The following is a 23922-nucleotide window of genomic DNA, read 5'->3' on the forward strand; positions in this document are numbered from 1 at the left end:
TCAGAAGAATGAGAGGGGACCTCATAGAAACGTTTAAAATTCTGACGGGGTTAGACAGGTTCGATGCAGGAAGAATGTTCCCAATGTTGGGGAAGTCCAGAACCAGGGAACACAATCTAAGGATAAGGGGTAAGCCAGTTAGGACCGAGATGAGGAGTAATATCTTCACCCAGAGAGTGGTGAACCTGTGGAATTCTCTACCACATAAAGTTGTTGAGGCCAATTCACTAAATATATTCAAAAAGGAGTTAGATGAAGTCCTTACTACTATGGGGATCAAGGGGTATGGTGAGAAAGCAGGAATGGGGTACTGAAGTTGCATGTTCAGCCATGAACTCATTGAATGGCGGTGCAGGCTAGAAGGGCTGAATGGCCTACTCCTGCACCTATTTTCTATGTTTCTATGTTTCTTTGTCAGAGATTCCGGACTCAAGGCCTCCTCTTCTTGTGCAACAGAGCGCGTTCACATTGGGACGCCCGTAGGAGTCACGTGGGCCTGGACACCCAATCACGGTAAAGTATTTTCTCATTCATAGTAATAGGAGTTTCGCAAGTCCAAAACACCCCCAAATACCCAAACACTACGTAAAACATTGGAAAAAACACTCACATAAATACATTATAGAAATTAAAGTTAATAGAAGTGTTTTTGAAAAAGAAAATTGCCGATTTAAAAAAAATTTTTAATTATGGTTTGAAATAAAATTACCTGAGTGGGCAGTGTTTCTAATGTTGGGGAAATCCAGAACCAGGGGACACAGTCTTAGGATAAGGGGTAGACCATTTAGGAGATGAGGAGAAACTTCTTCACTCAGAAAGTTGTTAACCTGTGAAATTACCTGCCGCAGAGAGTTGTTGATGCCAGTTCATTGGATATATACAAGAGGGAGTTAGATATGGCCCTTACGGCTAAGGGGATCTAGGGATATGGAGAGAAAGCAGGAAAGGGGTACTGAGGGAATGATCACCCATGATCTTATTGAATGGTGGTGCAGGCTCGAAGGGCTAAATGGCCTACATCTGCTCCTATTTTCTATGTTTCTATGCTTCTAACATAAATATGTATTTTTAAATTTTATTTTAACATGTTTTTGATATGTTTTTAAACTCTTACGCTGGTAAAAGTAGGCTATGCGCCTGCTTTTGCCAGGCGCAAGTGTTTTACGGTCATTCGCAGGGCAAGAGATGGGCAAATAGCCCAATCTCTGCCGTGGGACTGTCCTTCTCCCTGAGTTGCGGCCATCTGTCAAGCCAGAAACCTGACAGATCGGAAAAGTCGGTTTTCAGCGCATGCATATTGCGCGCCGAAAACCGGCTTTTCCGATGCCTTCCTGGGTCCGTACACATTCCGTGCGGACCCGGAGAGGCCGGAATTTCAGGGCGCAATTTTTTTTTGCCAGTAAAGTACTTTGTGAACACAAGCAATGAGGGAAGTTTCCAGAATTGCTCACGCGCACTGTCGACCATTCTCTGCAACATGATGGAATACAATGTTGGAAAGTGTGAGGTCATCCACCTTGGGGAAAAAAACAGTAAAAGGGAATATTATTTGAATCGGGAGAAATTACAACATGCTGCGGTGCAGAGGGACCTGGGGGTCCTTGTGCATGAATCCCAAAAAGTTAGTTTGCAGGTGCAGCATGTAATCAGGAAGGCGAATGGAATGTTGGCCTTCATTGCGAGAGGGATGGAGTACAAAAGCAGGGAGGTCCTGCTGCAACTGTACAGGGTATTGGTGACACCGCACCTGAAGTACTGCGTGCAGTTTTGGTCACCTTACTTAAGAAAGAATAATCTAGCTTTGGAGGGGGTACAGAGACGATTCACGAGGCTGATTCCGGAGATGAGGGGGTTACCTTATGATGATAGATTGAGTAGACTGGGTCTTTGCTCGTTGGAGTTCAGAAGGATGAGGGGTGATCTTATAGAAACATTTAAAATAATGAAAGGCATAGACAAGATAGAGGCGGAGAGGTTGTTTCCACTGGTCGGGGAGACTAGAACTAGGGGGCACAGCCTCAAAATACGGGGGAGCCAATTTAAAACCGAGTTGAGAAGGAATTTCTTCTCCCAGAGGGTTGTGAATCTGTGGAATTCTCTGCACAAGGAAGCAGTTGAGGCTAGCTCATTGAATGTATTCAAGTCACAGATAGATAGATTTTTAACCAATAAGGGAATTCAGGATTACGGGGAGCGGGCGGGTAAGTGGAGCTGAGTCCACGGCCAGATCAGCCATGATCATGTTGAGTGGTGGAGCAGGCTCGAGGGGCTAGATAGCCTACTCCTGTTCCTAATTCTTATGTAACATGAAGGGCACTTGTAACATCTGCAACGCATAGTGCGTTTAAACTTTATTTTGAAAATATTAGAAATGTGAAACTAATTCTTTTGTTTCTAACGTTAAAAATTGTTAGTGGATAGATTGCAGCAATCTGTATAATTTTTCCCTGTCAGCAAAGCCTGCACGTGATCCTCTTCTGTCAACCAGTGAAATGGTCGCTACCTCTGGATGCTTTATTGCACTGAATAAACAAAACTGACAGCATCTTTGAGGAAACTCATAACATTTTCATTCAAGAAGACAAACTGCTTTCTATTCCACTTCACATCAATGTACTGCTGAGCCGAGAGTGCAGAAAAATTACAAGCAGCCTACCTCCGCTATTGCAAATACATGGATATGTATTATTGATGAAGAATGTCTCATATGAACCAATTTAGATTAAATTCATGTGGGTCGGGCAGAATCAGCAGGACATGATCTTTTTAAGGCCGATGGATTTATGGTCGCGATATTAATGCAAAGGCGGGTTCTGCGTAGGGGAAGAGCATGTGCAAAACCTGGTAGTAAAGTCAGCCGGTCGGACTCTCCGACTTCAACTTGATTGTTGATTCATGACATTCTACCTTCCGGGTCTCACAGCGGGCGTGAAGTGCACCCGAATGTGACGCGATCTACGAAGTCCACTATTTCAAGGACCAATGCAGAAGTGGAATTTGGAGGGGCCACAAGGTGGTCAGAATGGATTCGCGATGAGCAAGGCATCCAGATTCAAGGATACTTCCCTTGAATTACGTCTGGGTGCAGTCAGGAGAAAGAAAAGAAAGACTTGCATTTACATAACGCCTTTCATGATCACCGCTTTACCGCCAGCAAAGTACTTTTGGAGTGCAGTCACCATTGTAATGTGGAAAACGCGGCAGCTAATTTGCGCACAGCAAGATCCCACAAACAGCAACGTGATAATGACCAGATAAGCTGTTTCAGTGATGTTGATAAATATTGGCCAGAACACTGGGGATAACTCCCCTGCTCTTCTTCGAAATAGTACCATGGGATCTTTTACGTCCAGCTGAGAGAGCAAACGGGACCTGTGAGAGGGCCAGGAGAGGGATGAGGGCGAAAGGGGACATGGAAGTGGGAACTCCACTCAAAGTGCTTGGGGTCGTGCTTGAAATTTTGACTATTTTTACTTCCCACCCAACCCCAACCCACTTAGGGGTTAAAATTCTCCCCTATGTGTCCAATTATGCCTGAACATTACTGGCCTTCAATTTCTTTGATCATTTAAGCATTAGTTAGGGGACTCATTTTTGTAGGCTGAACAGGAAGCAGTTAGGTATCAAGAAATTAGGCTAGTAGTCACAAGCACCCATTTAGCCCAATTTTCCAACAGTGATTTCTGCGATGAGAAAGAGGCCACAGTGTGGAGACTTTACTATCATTGTGCAATTATGGTAATATGATCCTTCACCAGAATTCTCAGCAATGGGAAAAAATGCAATAAACTCACCCAGAGACTCAAACAATTTAAGCAGGGTAGATGTAGAGAAGATGTTTCCACTTGAGTCCGAGACCAGAACTAAGGGCCATAAGTATAAAATAGTCACCAATAAGTCCAATAGGGAATTCAGGAGAAACATCTTTACACAGTGAGTGGTTAGAGTGTGGAACTCACTACCACATGGAGTGGTTGAGGTGAATAGTATAGATGCATTTAAGGGGAATCTAGATAAACACATGAGGGCGAAAGGAATAGAAGGATATGTTGATGGTATGAGATGCAGGTGAGTGGGAGGAGGCTCATGTGGAGCATAAACACTGGCAGAGGCCAGTTGGGCCAAATGGCCAGTTTCTGTGCTGTAATGCACTGGTCATGTTGCACCTATCTTTAAGAAGCCTTCGAGTCTCAACACAAAGAGCGTGAAGAGGTCAAGCGCAGACAGCGGAAGGAGCGCGCGGCAAACCAGCCCCACCCATCTCCTCCCGCGACGAATGTCTGTCCCACTTGTGACAGGTTCTGTGGCTCTTGTATTGGACTGTTCAGCCACCAGAGAACTCACTTTGGGAGTGGAAGCAAGTCTTCCTTGATTCTAAGGGACTGCCTATGCTGACTTAAGCAGACCCGGCCTAATGAATCAGGATGAGGGGCCGCCCATGGCAATCCACTTACCCAGTTAAAGTTGGCAGGCTTATGAGCAGTTAGTAATTGATGCATTTGTTATTCGTTGTTTTTTAGGATAATTTCACTACATTCTGCCTCATGCATTAGTTGGTTTTGGTGTGAATTCTGATTTTTCTTTTGCCATTTTGGCATTTTTGGTAGGCAGTGTCTCCCCTCATTATCTAAATGGCACCATAGAAAGCAGCGTGATTGGCATTTAGTTTAGGGTTCTGAATGGCGAGGAAGTTCATGTGGTGCCATCAAATGCAGGTGCAACAAATATTTTTTCTCTCTGCGCCCGGGGACCTACATTTATAGACCTCTTGACCGAACTGGACATGTGAGAAACCGGCTTCACTGTCTCCACTTTACAAGGCACACTGTCATAGAGTTATAAACATAGAAACATAGAAATCTACAGCGCAGAAGGAGGCCATTTCAGCCCATTGTGTCCGCGCCGGCCGAAAAAGACCCACACGGCCCTCGATCAGCAACCCTATGAACAATGAACAATGGCGGAAAGTTAAAGAGCACCCAGCCCAACCAGTCCGTCCCACACAACTGTGACACCCCCTTTGCACCGAAACATTCTACATTCCACCCCAACTGAAGCCATGTTGTACCATATGCTGCAGGGTGACCTGTAGACAACATTTGGAAAGAGGTTTCTTGCTCCTGCAGGATTGAAGGTTACCACTGCATCAAGCTCCTTCCAAGGCACCTGAGGAAAATGCGCCATATCAAACAGTCTGGAGTGTAAGAATCAAGCGATTGATAGCTGCCATGTTTACAGGTTGGCAACACCTTCATCAGCTGGACGGGGCACAGAGCTCTCATGGGTGATAGGTTTCCCTTTAATGCAGGATAACACAGTTGGCACCCATGTACGCATCAGGGTGCTGCATATTAGTCTTGTAGTTTATATGCATTTACATCATTACACACATCATTGACCATTATCCAGTAAGCAGCCATGATGCCATCAGTGGGGAAGCTTTTAGAAACGATAATCAGGACAAAGTTAATAGTCACTTGGACAAGTGTGCATTAATTAAGGAAAGCCAGCATGGATTTGTTAAAGGCAAATCGTGTTAACTAACTTGATTGAGCTTTTTGATGAGGTACCAGTGAGGGTTGATTAGGGCAATGCGGTTGATGTAGTGTACATGGACTTCCAAAAGGCTTTTGATGAAGTGCCACATATTAGGCTTGCCAGCAAAGTTGAAACCCATGGAATAAAAGAGACAGTGGCAGCATGGATACGAAATTAGCTAAGTGACAGGAAACTGAGAGTAATGAAAGGCTATTTTTTGGACTGGAGGAAGGTACACAGTGGTGTTCTCCAGGGGCTGGTACTAGGGACCACCTCTTTTCTTGATATATATTAATGACTTGTACTTGAGCGTACAGGACACAATTTCAAAATTTACAGATGACACAAAACTTGGAAGTATAGTGAACAGTGAGGAGGATAGTAATAGACTTCAAGAGGACATAGATAGGCTGGTGAAATGGCTGAAGACATGGCAGATGCAATTTAACGCAGGAAAGTGCGAAGTGATACATTTTGTTAAAAATAACGAGTAGAGGCAATATAAACTGAATGGTACAATCCTAAAGGGGGTGCATGAACAAAGAGACTTTGGGGTGTATGTGCACAAATCGTTGAAGTTGGCAGGACAAATTGAGAAAGCAGTTAAAAAAGTATACGGGATCCTCGGCTTCATTGATAGAGGCATAGAGTACAAAAGCAAGGAAATTATGATGAACCTTTATAAAACACTGGTTCGGCCTCTACTGGAGTATTATACCCAATTTTGGACACCGCCCTTTAGGAACGACGTGAAGGCCTTAGAGAGGGTGCAGATTCCAGGGATGAGGGACTTCAGTTACGTGGATAGACTGGAGAAGCTGGGGTTGGTCTCCTTAGAACAGAGAAGATTTAGAGGAGATTTGATAGAGGTGTTCAAAATCATGAGGGGTCTCGACAGAGTAGATAGAGAGAAACTGTTCCCATGGGCAGAAGGGTCGAGAACCAGAGGACGCAGATTTAAGGTGATTGACAAATGAACAAAAGGCGACATGAGGAACAATTATTTTACACAGCGAGTGGTTAGGATCTGGAATGCACTGCTTGACAGCATAGTGGAGGCAGACTCAATCATGGCTTTCAATAGGGAATTGGATATGTACCTGAAGAAAAAAAAAATTGCAAGGCTATGAGGAAGAGGCAGGAGAGTGGGACTAGCAGAATTGCTCTTGCAGAGAGCTGGCACGGGCTTGACAGGCTGAATGGCTTCCTTCTGTGCTGTAATCATTCTATGATTCTATGATTCTATTAATCAGGGAATAGGTTTTCCAGGATTTCAGTGTAAGAGTTAAATTTCCATCATATTAAAGTGTAAGTCATATTTCCATTTCTGGACTTATTTTATGTTATTTTATATTAACTTTTAGCCATTAATAAATGATATCATAATGTTTGTATTTCCCACTAGGCTGAAACAGAGCAGTTCAAAAGCCATAAACCGTTGTTTTTTCTGCCTATTCAGGTAAAGCACAAACGATTTTCAGAATTGTAATGTGCTGCAATCTGTAAAAGCACACATTATTGTCTTGATAAAATACTCCAATGTACACCACTTTAAAACAATCACTGGTCAGAATTATTTTCCTGACATAAAACATAATTTCAATGAGAGGACTGCAAAATATGATTAATTTTTAACAGCAACATATTACAAGTGTCCTGCATTGGCCCTCACAGAGGAGAGAAAACAATCAGACTCTGCTGAAAGCCACACGGAAAACATTGACAATGGGTACTGCAAACTCTCATCATCATCATCATCATCATAGGCAGTCCCTCGGTATCGAGGAAGACTTGCTTCCACTCCTGAAGCGAGTTCTTTGGTGGCTGAACAGTTCAATGCGAGAGCCATAGACTCTGTCACAGGTGGGACAGATAGTCGTTGAGGGAAGGGGTGGGTGGGACTGGTTTGCCGCACGCTCTTTCCGCTGCCTGCGCTTGATTTTTGCATGCTCTCGGCGTTGAGACACGAGGTGCTCAGCGCCCTCTCGGATGCACTTCCTCCACTTAGGGCGGACTTGGGCCAGGGACTCCCAGGTGTCAGTGGGGATGTCGTACTTTATCAGGGAGGCTTTGAGGGTATCCTGGAAGTGTTTCCGCTGCCCACCTTTGGCTCGTTTGCCGTGAAGGGGCTCTGAGTAGAGCGCTTGCTTTGGGAGTCTCATGTCTAGCATGCGGACAATGTGGCCTGCCCAGCGGAGCTGATCAAATGTGGTCAGTGCTTCAATGTTGGGGATGTTAGCCTGAATGAGGACGTTGATGTTGGTGCTCCTATCCTCCCAGGGGATTTGTAGGATCTCCCAACGTTAACAGGGAGGCGGGGGAGCCCGGGAGTGTGATGGAGAACCTGGCAAGGCTGGGGATATGAAGGTCCTGCCAAGCTATATTTAGAATGGCATCATTATAATTAACATTTTGTTCTCTACAGTGTGGAATATTTCCCAGAATCGTAGAAATTTACAGCACAGGCGGGAGCCATATGATCTATTGTGTCTGTACTAGCTGAAAAAGAGCTATCCAGCCTATTCCGACTTTCCAGCTCTTGGTCTGTAGCCTTGTAGGTTACGGCACATCAAGTGCATGTTAGTTTTCAGGAAAAGTGGAAGGTTTTTATACCAATAAGAATGTCCCCGTTTAATGGAGCAACACCAGCTCTCAGCATTCAAACCATACAGAGTGAGAAAACAAATGAGTGGCTTAGTATCCAATGAGGTATATTGACACGGCAGCTCATTAACTAGTGGTTGTTTATTTTTTCCTCAACCGTCTTCTCCCTGTGGCTGAGGAGCTCCTCCCGGTGTCACAGTGCGGATTTCGTCCCCTACGGGGCACAACAAACATGATTTTTGCAGCGCGACAGCTGCAGAAAAAATGCAGGGAGCAGCGCCAGCCCTTATACATGGCCTTCTTCGACCTTACAAAGGCCTTTGACACTGTCAACCGCGAGGGTCTATGGAGCATCCTCCTCCGATTCGGATACCCCCAAAAGTTCGTCACCATCCTCTGCCTGCTTCACGACGACATGCAGGCCATGATCCTTACCAACGGATACCTTACAGACCCAATCCACATCCAGACCCGGGTCAAACAGCGCTGTGTCATTGCCACAACCCTCTTCTCAATCTTCCTCACTGCCATGCTCCACCTCACAGTCAACAAGCTCCCCGCTGGAGTGGAACTAAACTACAGAACTAGTGGGAACCTGTTCAACCTGTGCCGTCTCCAGGCCAGGTCCAAGACCACCCCAACCTCTGTCATCGAGCTACAGTATGCGGACGACGCCTGCATCTGCGCACATACAGAGACTGAACTCTAAGTCATAGTCAATGTATTTACTGAGGCGTACGAAAGCATGGGCCTTACACTAAACATCCGTAAGACAAAAGTCCTCCACCAGCCTGTCCTCGCCGCTTAGCACTGCCCCCCCAGTCATCAAGATCCATGGCGCGGCCCTGGACAACGTGGATCATTTCCCATACCGCGGGAGCCTCTTATCAACAAGAGCAGACATTGATGCGGAGATTCAACATCATCTCCAGTGCGCCAGGGCAGCCTTCGGCCGCCTGAGGAAAAGAGTGTTTGAAGATCAGGCCCTCAAACCTGTCATCAAGCTCATGGTCTACAGGGCTGTAGTAATACCTGCCATCTTGTATAGACATAGACCATGTACAGTAGACACCTCGAGTTGCTGGAGAAATACCACCAACGATGTCTCCGCAAGATCCTACAAGTCCCCTGGGAGGACAGACACACCAATGTTAGCGTCCTCGACCAGGTCAACATCCCCAGCATTGAAGCACTGACCACACTTGATCAGCACCGTTGGGAAGGCCACATTGTTCTCATGCCAGACACAAGACTCCCAAAGCAAGCGCTCTACTCGGAAGTCCTTCACGGCAAACGAGCCAAAGGTGGGCTGGGGAAACGTTGCAAGGACACCCTCAAAGCCTCCCTGATAAAGTGCAACATCCCCACTGACACCTGGGAGTCCTTGGCTAAAGATCGCCTTAAGTGGAGGAAGAGCATCTGGGAGGGCACTGAGCATCTTGTGTCTCATCGCAGAGAGCATGCAGAAATCAAGCACAGGCAGCGGAAAGAGCATGCGGCAAACCTGTCCCACCCACCCTTTCCCTCAATGACTATCTGTTCCACCTGTGACAGGGACTGTGGCTCTCGTATTGGACTGTTCAGCCACCTAAGGACTCATTTTTAGAGTGGAAGCAAGTCTTCCTCGATTCCGAGAGACTGCCTATGATGATGATGATGATGGTTGTTTATGCAAGCACTGGCAGGACTGGTTTGAATGAGAATCCAGCTATTGATCGGGTATGAAATAATTCTTGCTGATGTGTAGTGCTGATTGGTTGTTTTGAAAATGGTGCACCTGTGTTTGAGAAGTGAGAGATAGCTTAGTTGCCAGAGACTAACAGAGTAAGAAGGCAGCTATGTGAATGGAGAGTGTTTGGCACATAAAGTGCAGTTTGGTTGATGCTTCTTTCAGTTTCCCAGTTTATTTTGTATGGCTGCACAGTGGAGACATTGTTGGGAGGGACCAGCATGATGTGGCAGTTTCTGGGAGTATCTCCACGTGCAATCACTCAACCTTCAGAAACAGTTGGAGACACTGCATTATCTGGGAAGCAGAAGGATTTTTGAAAGGCGCATTGCAGGTTGTCACCAGACAGCTAGTGAGGCAGAGGAAAGGAAATGGTTAAAAATTCATTGAAATAAAGGGGAAGGTGAACTTTGGTAAAGGCAGTGCAGGAAACTGAAGATGTCTGATAGGTATATAATGCTGGATACCTCTGGTTAAAACAGAAATGCAGACACAAGGGAGGGTGATCAGAAGTAATACTACAGTCAGCTGTGCCTCAGTGGGTAGCACACTCGCTTCTGAGTCAGAAGGTTGTGGGTTCAAGTCCCACTCTTGGAACTTGAGCACAAAAAATCTCGGCTGACACTCCAGTGCAGTGCTGAGGGAGTGCTGCTCTGTTGGAGCTGGCGTTTTTCGGATGAGACGTTAAACCAAGATCCCGCCTGCTCTCTCATGGGGCGTAAAAGATCCCAAGGCACTATTTCGAAGAAAAGCAGGGGAGTTATCCCTGGAGTCCTGGCTAATATTTAACCCTCAATCAACATAACAAAAAAAACAGATTATCTGGTCATTATCACATTGCTGTTTGTGGGACCTTGCTCTGTGCAAATTGCTGCTGCATTTTCTACATTACGACAGTGACAACACTTCAGAAAGTACTTCATTGGCTGTAGAGTGCTTTGGGACATCTGGTGGTCATGAAAGGCGCGATATAAATCACATGGCTCCAGTTGGGGTGGAGTTTCAGTATAAGGGGTGTCGTAGTTATGTGAAGCGGACTGGTTGGGCTGGGTGCTCTTTGCCTTTCTGTCATTGTTCATAGGTTTCTATGTAGCCTTTAGGGCTGCTGACCAAGGGCCGTGCGGCTCTTTGTCAGCCGGCGCAGAGACGATGAGCTGAAATGGCCTCCTTCTGTGTTGTAAATTTCTATGTTTCTTCTATAAATCCAAACCTTTCTTTTTTGCAGCACTGTAGAGCAAGTGATGAACTGGAGAGGAACAACGTGATGTCAAGAAAAGGGTAATGGTTGTAATGCCTGTTAAAGTCAGCCCATAACAGATGAAGAAAGAGTTCAGTGTTTGAAAATTGGGCGGAGAGGTGCTGAATTTGCTTGAAGCCGAGGGTGCAATGCAGGTGTAAAGGCTGCAGAAGAGGCCTTTCAGGGATGGAAAATTGGGTGCAAACTGTGAAATGCCAGGTCTGCACCCAGCAGAGCAGATAAGCAAAGCTTTGGCTGGGGCCTAAGATGGCCGGAAGTTCCATTTGTCCTATAGAATGTCCACGATGTTACAAAGAGCCAAGGCCTGCAGGAAAGCTTCACCTGCCAGAATTCCTATGGCAGTGGCCCTCCTTTGCGCCATCGGATACTGAAAAGAAGTCAATGTCTGGGTGAATGGAGGTTTGCAAGTAGGGCCCTAATCCTGTTGAGAATGTCGAATCATGGGCAGCTCAGCAGGCAATCAGTTGTGACTAGCCCACTCTCCGAGCAGCTTGTGGGGGCTGCATCTTCTCCTCGCTCTCTGTATTGGGTATTGATCCAGTTCTGTCCATAACTGCTGCAATTGCTGACAATAGAAATTAGCTGACCACAGATGCTGTGGTAAGGTCTGGAATGGAGGTCAGCGACATAGTGGGCTTCCCACTCTGTCGCACTTCTGGCAGTGGAGTAGGTATAAGGATTATTGGCCCTGTGCATTAATGTTCAACCGTTTTTAATCAATCACAATGTAGCACAATATTGATTTTTCTCTTGCGGGAAGAAATCTTTGAATAAGAACAGTCAGCCAGTCTATGCATCAACTATAAAGTGCAACAGTCACAGTTTTTAACATATCAGTGAAAATCACTGATGGATAAAAATATTGTTACTTGGTTGTTCTATTGCTCTACTGTGTCTTGTGGCGAGGATAACCAGTTTGGTATTTGAGTACTGAATGTAGCCTTTTCCATCTGAGGTTTCAGTTGCTGTTTAGATTGAAATTGTTTTGCATATTTAACTCCTGATGCGTGTGTCTCTATGCCCTTGATTATCAGTAATTGCTTACTTGATGCTCAAGAAGCAAGTTACAAACCTCTAATAAACAAGAGCACAGATACACACACTGGCTTCAGTGAACTCTGCACTTTTAAATAGAAACATAGAAACATACAAAATAGGTGCAGGAGTAGTCCATTCGGCCCTTCGAGCCTGCACCGCCATTCAATGAGTTCATGGCTGAACATGAGACTTCAGTACCCCATTCCTGCTTTCTCGCCATACCCCTTGATCCCCCTAGTAGTAAGGACTCCTTTTTGAATATATTTAGTGAATTGGCCTCAACAACTTTCTGTGGTAGAGAATTCCACAGGTTCACCACTCTTTGGGAGAAGAAGTTTCTCCTCATCTCGGTCCTAAATGGTTTACCCCTTATCCTTAGATTGTGACCTCTGGTTCTGGACTTCCCCAACAATGGGAACATTCTTCCTACATCTAACATGTCTAAACCCGTCAGAATTTTAAACGTTTCTATGAGATCCCCTCTCATTCTTCTGAACTCCAGTGAATACAAGCCCAGTTCACCCAGTCTTTCTTGATATGTCAGTCCCGCCATCCCGGGAATCAGTCTGGTGAACCTTCGCTGCACTCCCTCAATAGCAGATTGTCCTTCCTCAAGTTAGGAGACCAAAACTGTACACAATACTCCAGGTGTGGCCTCACCAAGGCCCTGTACAACTGTAGCAGCACCTCCCTGCCCCTGTACTCAAATCCCCTCGCTATGAAGGCCAACATGCCATTTGCTTTCTTAACCACCTGCTGTACCTGCATGCCAACCTTCAATGACTGATGTACCATGACACCCAGGTCTCGTTGCACCTCCCCTTTTCCTAATCTGTCACCATTCAGATAATAGTCTGTCTCTCTGTTTTTACCACCAAAGTGGATAACCTCACATTTATCCACATTATACTTCATCTGCCATGCATTTGTCCACTCACCTAACCTATCCAAGTCACTCTGCAGCCTCATAGCATCCTCCTCGCAGCTCACACTGCCACCCAACATCCGCAAATTTGGAGATACTGCATTTAATCCCCTCGTCTAAATCATGAATGTACAATGTAAACAGCTGAGGCCCCAGCACAGAACCTTGCGGTACCCCACTAGTCACTGCCTGCCATTCTGAATAGTACCCATTTACTCCTACTCTTTGCTTCCTGTTTGCCAACCAGTTCCCAATCCACGTCAGCACGCTACCTCCAATCCCATGTGCTTTAACTTTGCACATTAATCTCTTGTGTGGGACCTTGTTGAAAGCCTTCTGAAAGTCCAAATACACCACATCAACTGGTTCCCCCTGGTCCACTCTACTGGAAACATCCTCAAAAAATTCCAGAAGATTTGTCAAGCATGATTTCCCTTTCATAACTCCATGCTGACTTGGACCTATCATGTCACCTCTTTCCAAATCTCTTCTCATTTGGAGTCGTAAAGCTATTGAATTAAACTTGATCATCAATCTATGCTGTTTCCCTCTAATGTTAAAATACATCATCATAGACAGTCCCTTGAAATCGAGGAAGACTTGCTTCCACTCTAAAAGTGAGTTCTTCGGTGACTGAACAGTCCAATATGGGAATTACAGTCTCTGTCACAGGTGGGTCAGGCAGTTGTTGAAGGAAAGGGCGGGTGGGGAGTCTGGTTTGCCGCACGCTCCTTCTGCTGCCTACGCTTGTTTTCTGCATGCTCTCAGCGACGAGATTCAAAGTGCTCTGCGCCCTCCCGGATGCTCTTCCTCCACTTAAGGCGATCTTTGGCCAGGGACTCCCAGGTGTCGGTGGGGATGTTGCATTTTATCAAGGAGGATTTTTACAGAATAATCTGGGGTAGCATTTCTGTTGTGTCAGGACATAGAAACATAGAAAATAGGTGAATGAGTCGGCCATTCGACCCTTTGAACCTGCACCACCATTCAATATGATCATGGCTGATCATGCTTTGCTATTGCCGTTCACAATTTCAAATTTTCATCTTGAGTAGTTTGCTCAGTCTTGGTCCTTTTAACCTTGGGTAGGAGTAAATATTGTAGCATATCAAAGTTTTAAAATCTTTTCTTTTTGCTGTTTACAAACGTGTCAATGGACATTACTTTCTCCCCATTAACTATCAAACATGGCTTCAAGCCTGTCTCCACCTCCTCCCAAGGATACTGTTAAGTGGATTGATGGGCAGCATGCTGTGGCGTGGCATATGAGATAACTCTCCTCACGTTGATCTGAAACCGTGTCGTCTCCTCTTCAGCAGCCATCAAATGTGGTTGCAGGACAGCTCGGTCAGTTGCCTGCAGGTTTCTGCCAGCACATTGGGTAACCTTTCTCTTCATTTTTGTGTGTAGTTTTTTAATTCCCTGCTCCTTTAACCTTAGGGGGAAGAAGAATGTTTGCGATTGCAGGAGGACATATCACCTCTCCGCTTCATTACCCCTCAATTTGTGGGAGCATCTTCACCACACGGACTGCAGCGGTTCAAGAAGGCTCACCGCCACCTGCTTATGGGCAACTTGGAATGGACAATAAAGGGTGGCCTTGCCAGTGATGCCCAGATTCAGAAAATTAATTAAAAAAATGTATCTCCCCAGATATCACCAATGATGTCTCTTGTGTCTCTAATCAATTTTTATTCTCTTGCAATAGCCTTCCATGGTAACTTTATTCCACATTGTTCAGATTTGGGTGCAAAAATCCAGTCTAGCTTTCTTATCTTGAACCTCATTAATAAATTGCGTGCAAGTATTCAAACTGCCATCATATGGAAAGATTTTGAGAAATATTGTCAATCCTTGAAAAATTCAAACAAGTCATCTCAAGGTCTTTATTCGCCAAAGAAAACAGATCCAATCTGCTTAAGCATTCTTCTTGACATTTAAGGTCCCCTTTTATTGCTTGTATTCGTATCCTGTTGGGGGCAATAATACCCTCCCTTTGATTCGGTGACAAACCTAATCATAATCCACATAGGATCTGAACAATGTCTTGAGCAACAACAATGCTCCCTTTTTTAAGTTTATATTCTACCTCTTTGTTAATGCAACCCAGTACCTATTTGTGTATTTTACTTCAGCCTGTGCCAAGCATTCTGCTGATAAGTTTTTCCATTAAAACCCCAAATCTCTTTCCTGATCAGCACTCTCTGGTGCATTGCATTAGTAATCTAAAAAGAGAAGTATTGAGATAACAGAGGTAAGGCTGAGGCACAGCAGAACAAAACAGGGCAAAGTAGAAGACACAGGAGAGTTATATCTAAACAGGAAAGAGTGGGGAATGGCCAAGGCAGAATGAAGAACGCACTGGAACTTTGTTTTAACTGAAACTAGTTTGTTCTGTTACTGCACCAAAAGCCAGATCCGATCTTGCTCTGAAAGTTAAAAGTGGCAGTTTATTTCTATTTGAGCAATAGCAAAACAGCAGAAACTCTACTTTTAAAAAGGTCTTCATTTGAAGAAAGTACATTTGAAAAGGACTGCTGCCAATCATTGAACCTGTGCATATGCCCTGCTAACTTACTTCAGCAATGTTTTTGGCATATGGCACATCAGACCAAGCATGGAAAAACATTTTTTAGAAGTACTTAAGGCACCGACTTCAAATTTTAGCCACATATTCCAACCCTGAGGCCTTTATTATCAACTATAATTCTATGTAATTGTAGCAATTTGCAATTCTAATAAGATGATAAAATAGCAAAATGAATAACAAGTTTCTTTGAGAGAAGGTTTACATAAGAACATAAGAAATAGGAGCAGGAGTAGGCCACCTGGCCCCTCGAGCCTGCTCCGCCATTTAATAAGATCGTGACTGATCTGATCATGGATTCAGCTCCATTTCCCTGCCCGCTCTCCGTAACCCTTTATTTAATTATCGCTCAAAAATCTCTCTGATAAACGCAAGTAAAAAAGGTTAGCGAAATGGAAAGAGATCCCTTGGTATCTCATCTGATGGGTTCAATGTCGAGTGTGGAAAAAAGTTAGATACAGCAGAAGGTCACAAATTCAATCCCCAAATTGTGCTGAGTAAAATGATCTCAGCTGGAGTAGCAGTAGGGGGCAAGACAGTTAGTCTCTGAGCTTGGACGAGTGATTGAGGAGAACATCGGGTCCCTGTTCACGATTGATTTTTAGGGAAACTTGTTGGAAAGTGTCTTATGCATGAACGTCAGGTTAGAACAGGATCTGATTTGGCTGTGTTGCTACTTATGCCTGACAGTTACTGATCAGGCTCACACAAAATGGCCATTGGGACAAGGTATTTGGATAAGTATATGAGGGAGAAGGGGATATCCTGATAAAGTTAGATGAGGAAGGTTGGGAGGAGGCTCGAGTGGAACATAAACGCCTGCATTTACTGGTTAAGCCAAATGGCCTGTTTCTGTGCTGCATATTCTGTGTAAATCTACATAAAGGTTACAGAGGGAGACTGTGGAGCAATATATTAAAGTTGAGTCAGTGTCAATAAGAACAATAACTTGTGTTTATATCGCACCTTTAACATAGTAAAACGTCCCAAAATGCTTCACAGGAGTGTTACAAGGCAAACAATTTGACACCGAGTCACTGGGGTGCTGTTTTTTAATCAGGAAACCCGAAGGAACGGGTTTCTCTCAGCTCTTGCCGAATTTAATCTGAAACCCGGCCGGCCAGGCTTAATTCCAAAATGGAGTAACAATCTGAGGCACGCAGTCTCATTAACATATTTAAATGAGACACACCTCCTGGGAGTTGCTTGGTCACCTGCCACAAGTCCCGCCTCCATTAAAACCAGAAGTGGATGGGTTCGAGGTGCGTTGGGTTCTAGTTTGAGATTTTTTTAAACATTTTTACATCTCAGCCGACCTAAACCCACCCATTTAGGGGGGTTAAAAGTCTCCCCATTGTTTCTGCATGTTTGGCACAAGATAAGTTTTAAAATAAGACATTGGTTTCAAAGCAGAACATCGAACCAGATTTGCTGCACGCCACAGCTTGAAAGCAACTTGACCGAGGAAAGATGGCAGATTGATGTGGCTGCTGTATTCATCAGATGCCAGAGTGACTGAATGTAAGCACACGTTTAAAATAAATACACAGCATTAGACATCTCGGAGAAGGCTTGAAACCTCTATGGCAGTGAGAGGTTGTCGGGGGCTACTTTGAGCAGAAGTGACTGTTCTTTCATGTGCACACAATCCCGTTATGAATGAGGGAATGCCCCAGATTCACTGTGCAGTCCCTTTTATTTTTCTTACTTTGATCACGGCAGACCACACCAGAGAGTGTTCAATGATAATGAGGTCATTAGTTATGAAAAACAGTGGGGTAGTTTTTGACTTTGTACGGTGATGTCACTTTACATCTCTCCTGATTTTTCTTGAAATTTCCATTGAAGTCAAAAGAAAGGAAATTTACTCCACCTGCACAAATGTTCATCAACCACTGTCTCACAGAAACTGTTTACATCTTAAGACAAAGCACCGTGCTTCAATTCCTTCAACAAAAGGACAGGCTGGAAGGAGACCTTGCAACTTTGGCTCCTGACACCCATCAATTTATTTTTTTACTTTGTTCTTTGTGATGTAAGCAATGTTGGCATGGCAGTATTTATTGCCCACTCCTCGTTTCGCTGAGGACATTAAGTCAATCATGCAGTATGGGACTGGATTCACACCTGGGTCATTCTGAGTACAGGCAGCAGATGCCGACCGTGAAGGATGTTAATAGTGTTGGATTTTCATAACAATCCAGCAACATTTTTGATAATTTTTTTCCCCCTCTTGCCAGCCCCCATATTGCCACATTTAGCAAATTCAATTTCATAACGTGCCATGCGAACTAATTATCTATAGGTTGCTGGTTCCAGTTCAGTAATCACTAGGCTATCATTCTCATTTTTTAGCTGTCCTTCAAGTTCCAAAGGAGAGAACTGCTCATGCCAAAAAAAAATGCAATGTCCAAACTAACAATCTGTCAAAATGTTACCAAGAAATAAATCTAACCTTCGGTGCAACATAAGAAAAAGAGCAACTGGCTACAAAATATTATGATTACGTTTAATTTATTTTTCATTAGAAGCAGATAGGATATTAAAAATTAATCTTTTTTATTTGAATTTGTTGTAAAGGATATTCATGCAGAGACTTTCCTTGTAAAAGTGTGCCATTACCATTTTGTATGCACCTCAGAACTGTTATGAATCTGGTCTTGCTAACGTCAACACACATCGTTCTATAAGGTTCCAGGTAATTTGTTGACTTTAGTATGCCAGAAATGGTTTTACAAATTGAATAAGCATAAAGAAGTACAGCAACAGGCATAAAAAGATGTGGTAATTGTTATGTTTTTGGTAAGCTGGCTGAATCATCCACCAACAAAAATTTCAGCTAGGTTATCCGATGATCCCATCCTCTTCGCCAATGTTATGTTTTCAGTACGACCTCACAAACACACACAGGCTCTAAGATGGCTGATAACTTCAGGAACCCCAATCAGGTGATTCCCTCTTTATTGTTGTAAACAACAATGGCTGCAAAGCCACAGTAGTCCACCAGATGGAGCTATATATATATATACAGGCAACTCTCGATTATCCACACACGGATGCAACGGGAAACCATTTTAACGGCATTTAAAATTCCGTGTGTGTGACGTCACTTTGAAACTCTGATATTCCTTTCAAACGTTGCCTGTTGAGCCTTGCTTTTAAGCGCTCTGCCTTGCCTCAGCGCCCACTGCTGCTCGCACACAGGTCCACTGCCTCTCATAATTCATTAAAATGCCATGAACAGTTACAAGAAGTAATCAACAAGCCTAATGGTCTTTAGATCTCGAGGACTAGAATTCAAGGATTAGAAGATACGCTACAGCTATTGGTTAGAGCACACCTGCAGTACGGTAATCATTAATTGTAATGTCAACTCGCTCGAATGGAGAAATCTTTTATCCGGCATAGCCCAATCCCCGAGGGACCCGGATAATCGAGAGTTGCCTGTATATATATTTCAGTAATAGCAAGTGGTCAGAAATGAGACACAAATTGTTAAACCTGACTTGGAATTCATTTTAAGCAAAGATAATAAATTGAAAGTTTAACAGAAATGATAGCAAGGTAATAAAAATGTTTGGGTATTTGTATATGAAGGATTATTATTTATTCTACCTAATAATTAGGATAGCTATCGGCATTATACATTTTTTGTTAAATATATTGCACAATTAAAATGTTCATCCTTATCCCACATTTTGTGTTCAGCACTGAGAGTTAAGTAGAAGTGTGAAGCACATACCCAAATGCTGTCTTCTTGACGATACTGTTTCCAGTTCCTTCCAGTATCACTGAACATCAATCGGTAGCTTATTACCCAGTCTGAACTACCATATCGACCTTGAGTTGCTATAGCTGTGATTTCTGTCCTCTCACCGAGATCTATCTGCAACCACTGGTATTTGTTAGATTCTAGTGGGGACCATCCACCTGCCCCTGAAATACAATAAAGTCATTGGTAAGTAAATAATCTACAGAATTTTGCTGAAGTGCAGATATGCAAATCACAAGTTAGTTTGGAAAGCTTCATATTTTATATTAACCTATATACCACCTAGAAGGACGAGGGCAGCAAGCGCCTGGGAACACCATCACCTGCAAGTTCCCCTCCAAGTCACACACCATCCTGATTTGGAAATATATCGGCGTTCCTTCATCGTCGCTGGGTCCAAATCCTGGAACTCCCTCCTTTACAGCACTGTGGGGGTACCATCACCACACGGACTGCAGCGATTCAAGAAGGTGGCTCACTACCATCTTCTTGAGGGCAATTAGGGATGGGCAATAAATGCCGGCCTTGCTAGCAACGCCCACATCCCGTGAACGAATAAAAAAAAAATCCCCATTAACAGAAAACAATGCAACTGGTAATTTCAGCTGATTTATAAAGAAGATATGATCGTTCTATATGAACTAGCATTAAGAATGAGGAACTTGGGCGTGCTTGAGACGAATAACAGTGATGCATTTAAGGGGACGCTAGATAAGTGCATGTGGGAGAAAGGAATAGAACGACATGACAATCGGGTAAGATGAGGTAAGGTGGAGGAATCGGTGGTGGAGCATAAACACCGACATGGGCCTGTTGGGCTGAATAGCCTATTTCTGTTTTGTAAATCCTATGAATGTACTCTAACATTCTCCTAACAATCTGTAGCTGAAACATACATAGAAGGATGGCTCCAGATTCCCAGCCTGGGCACTGCTGGCACTCTACAATTGGCTTCAATAGCCTTGGGTTAGGAAGGGGAAATATTTCTGCACTTGACTGCAATCATTTGAACACTGTTGAACGTGTACAGGGCCTATTTTTTTAATGTTTTGTTTTCCTCTACTTTTCGCTCAAGCAATGCATATTTCCTGGGCATGAAGCAGAAGAAATGGGTGAGGAAACCTGTTACACCAGATCTCGAGCAGCTTTACACTGCCCGGGTACTTCCGAGACTACGCTCAAGGTAACCAAGCCTTGTGATTGCTTCTATCTGGGCCAGGCGCGTTGAAAGGCCACACAAGTTAGGTGGGTCCCACCTCATTTTTCTGGGTTTGCCTTTGGTCGATGCCCAATCAGAGCAATGCCCACAATTAGTAGATAAAGAGTTACAATTGCATCCAGCCTTGCTCAGACTGCCATCTAGTCATGATCATGAGAGTGAGTGCTGGGAGCATGCCTGAGCTGCAACATTTGGTGTCAGCTAAAGTGGGATTAATATGCTTTGCAGACCCATTAAACTATAAAGTTAAAACAATTTTCAGAAGAAATAAGCAGATACCAGGCGTCGTGTATTTGCTTCATGGGTTCTTTGCTTAAGAATTCACGGCTACACATTTGCTGTGAAGAACTAGCTGGATTATTAGCAAAGGTTTAACAATAAAACTGAACACTACCAGTTCATCCATCAGGCTCATAACTGCACGCCTCATCGTGGAGAACCTGAACTCAATTAACCGGGGTTTTATTGAGTCTTAGGAACATCACATGCTGGGCTAAGTCACTCACAGTGCAACAGCTCCACAACTATTTTAGTAGGAGCGTAAATCAAATGCTCCTTTTGGCAAGGGCACTAGACCCCACAAATTAACAATTTAACCTTTAACGAAAACCTTAAATCAAATTAAAATTTGGTTGCCGGGGTGGTGAAGCACACCAGTCGCAGCAGCTCCACAAACCTGTGCGCATGCTCACAGGTGCATACATTGCACCAGGACCAAAGGGCTTCAGAATAAAGTAGATAAAGAGTTACAATTGGCTCGCCTGACAGGAGGTGTAAACCAACACCAATATAGACTGGCATAATGTGACACTGCGATATGTGTGCGCACTAGGTCCGTGCAGCGGAGCAGGTCCCCAGTCATTCTGGTTAATCCTTGCCACTGGATAAAGGCCTAGCTCTGTCGAGCCCGTGTGGTGGCTGGTGTGCAACGGTCACCACACGTTAAAAAAATCCACGCACAGGCATCTTCCACCCCCTCATCTGGAGTTCAGGACTGGAGCATCGGGTCCTTCATTGAAACATCTGTGAACTCTCGTGGAAGCAAGTCATCCTCGTTCGAGGGACCGTCTATGATGAGACTGACATAAGTGAGAGGTAAAGAACAATCGTGCAGGCATGAGGAGCACCACAGGCACAAAGCTGACGAAAAGGACCAAGAAAAGCAGCACAGTTTTGAGGTTTGCACAAGGCAGAGCGAGGCAAACAAACGGCAGAGGAAAAGAACCAACCGCACTGCCGTCAGCTCGCTCTGATTTGGCAGAGAGAGGCTCAATGATTCTGAGACGAGTGAGTGGGGCCCAATGCTTTCAGCCCACACTTTCATACTGAATGTGGTCCTACTCCAAATTTTAAGATAAAGGGATGATTCTTAGGGAATTATTTGCAAAATGGGGAGAGGAGGATGGGCAGGAAGGCTGGTACTATAACAACAACAACTTGCATTTATATATCAACTTTAACATAGTCAAACGCCCCAAGGAACATCGTAGGAGCAGTTATAAAACAAAATTTGACATTGAGCCATATAAGGAGATATTAGGGCAGATAACCAAAATCTTGGTGAAAAAGATAGGTTTTAAGGAGTGTCTTGAAGGAGGAAAGAGGGGTAGAGAGACGCAGAGCTTTAGTTGGGAATTCTGGAGCTTAGGGCCTTGGCAGGTGAAGGCTCGGCCGCCAATGGTGAAGCAATTAAAATCATGGGTGCGCAAGAGGCCAGAATTAGAGACATGCAGAAGGTTGTGGGGCTGGAGAAGATTACAGAGATAGGGAGGGGCGAGGCCATGGAGGGATTTGAAAACGAGGATGAGTGTCATCATTTAACAGCATGATATTGATTGCTTTCTCTCCTGTGGATCCAATGTTTTATGCAGATTACAACATAGTAAGGTTCGTGCCTCACATTACCTTTTGACCCCCCAGCAGATGCATGTTGGCAGACGTTTTAATGGCCCTGAAATTCTGGCCTCTCCGGGTCCGGACGGAATGTGTACGGACCCGGGAAGGCATCGCAAAAGCCGGTTTTCGCCGCACAAAGCACATGCTCTGGCTTGACGGATCGCACACATCTCGGCAGCCAGGACATTCACATGGGCAAGGTTACGGTATTTGCCCAACTCTTGCCCAACGAATGTCCTTAAAATGCTTGCGCCTGGTAAAATGTACTTTTACCAGCGTAAGAGTTTTAAAACATATAAATAGCATATAAAAATAAAATTTAAAACCACATTTTTCTCTTAAAAACCCTGCCCACTCAGGTAAGTTTATTTTCAACCCAAATTACAAAACTTAAAAAAAAATCGAACATATAAAAATAAAATTTAAAACCACATTTTTCTGTTAACCCTGCCCATTAAGGTAAGTTTATTTTTAACCCTAATTTAAAAATCGGAAAAATATATATTTTTTCTACGACATTTATTAACTTTAATTTCAATTAATTTTAGTTGTGTGGGTGTGGGTTTTATTTTTTATTATGATGTTTAGTGTGTTTGGGTTTTTTTTTCTCATTAATAGCAATGAGAACTTGTAGATACGGAGTTCCCATTGCTATTAATGAGAAAGCTGTGGAATACAGTACCTGATTGGCTTCTGCGTGGGAACCTGGAGGACGGTAGCATGCTCCGCAGCGCGGGAAGAGAAGGTCTCCCCACCGGAATCCCACGCTCCTCCCACCAGGTAATTTCGTAAAAATTTTCCGGTCGGAGGCGTTTGGCCGAAAGAAACGTCTGACCGGAATTTCAGGGCCAATATGTTACGTAATCTCTGGATCATTAGGCAGAGCCAGCAATCATAAAATGAAAGGTGGTGTTGAGAGGGCGAAGAACGTAACAAATGATGGTGTGTGAGTTGGCATTAAATATCACTCTCCGAAAGTTACCCAGAAAAGTTAAGGATATGGTTGGTTGAACAAGGGACCAGGAAAAGTGGCAGGGAGTTCCCAATTATTCCCATTTATTTAATGTTTGCCGATTTGTTATTTGTGATTACCCTGATGATAGTGCAATTATTTATTTCCCCACTACGTTCAAGGGAGCACTGAAATATATAATGTACCCAAAATATAGCCATTTAGCCTATCAAATATGAAACAACACAAGCAAGATTTACACAGACTATTGCTTCAAAAGTATAGTCCAGAAAATTGGAATCTAGGCCTAAATGAAAATGACTGAAATACAATTATTAAAAAAATTAAATAGTGAGCTCGCATTTATATAGTTCCTTTCACATCAAAACATCTCAAAGCGAATC

General features: G+C 43.9%; 1 protein-coding gene across 1 annotated transcript in view; it reads right to left on the reverse strand.

Moving 5' to 3' along the window:
- LOC139253730 (contactin-associated protein-like 5) overlaps positions 1-23922 on the reverse strand; it is a 1639232-nt gene that overhangs the window by 1603017 nt on the left and 12293 nt on the right. The window contains exon 3 of the mRNA XM_070873523.1: positions 19422-19615. Coding sequence (XP_070729624.1) covers positions 19422-19615 — 194 coding nt within the window. The remainder of the gene's footprint in view (positions 1-19421; positions 19616-23922) is intronic.

The sequence above is a fragment of the Pristiophorus japonicus genome, chromosome 3 (assembly GCF_044704955.1).
Source record: "Pristiophorus japonicus isolate sPriJap1 chromosome 3, sPriJap1.hap1, whole genome shotgun sequence".
In the NCBI taxonomy this organism is placed as follows: domain Eukaryota; kingdom Metazoa; phylum Chordata; class Chondrichthyes; family Pristiophoridae; genus Pristiophorus; species Pristiophorus japonicus.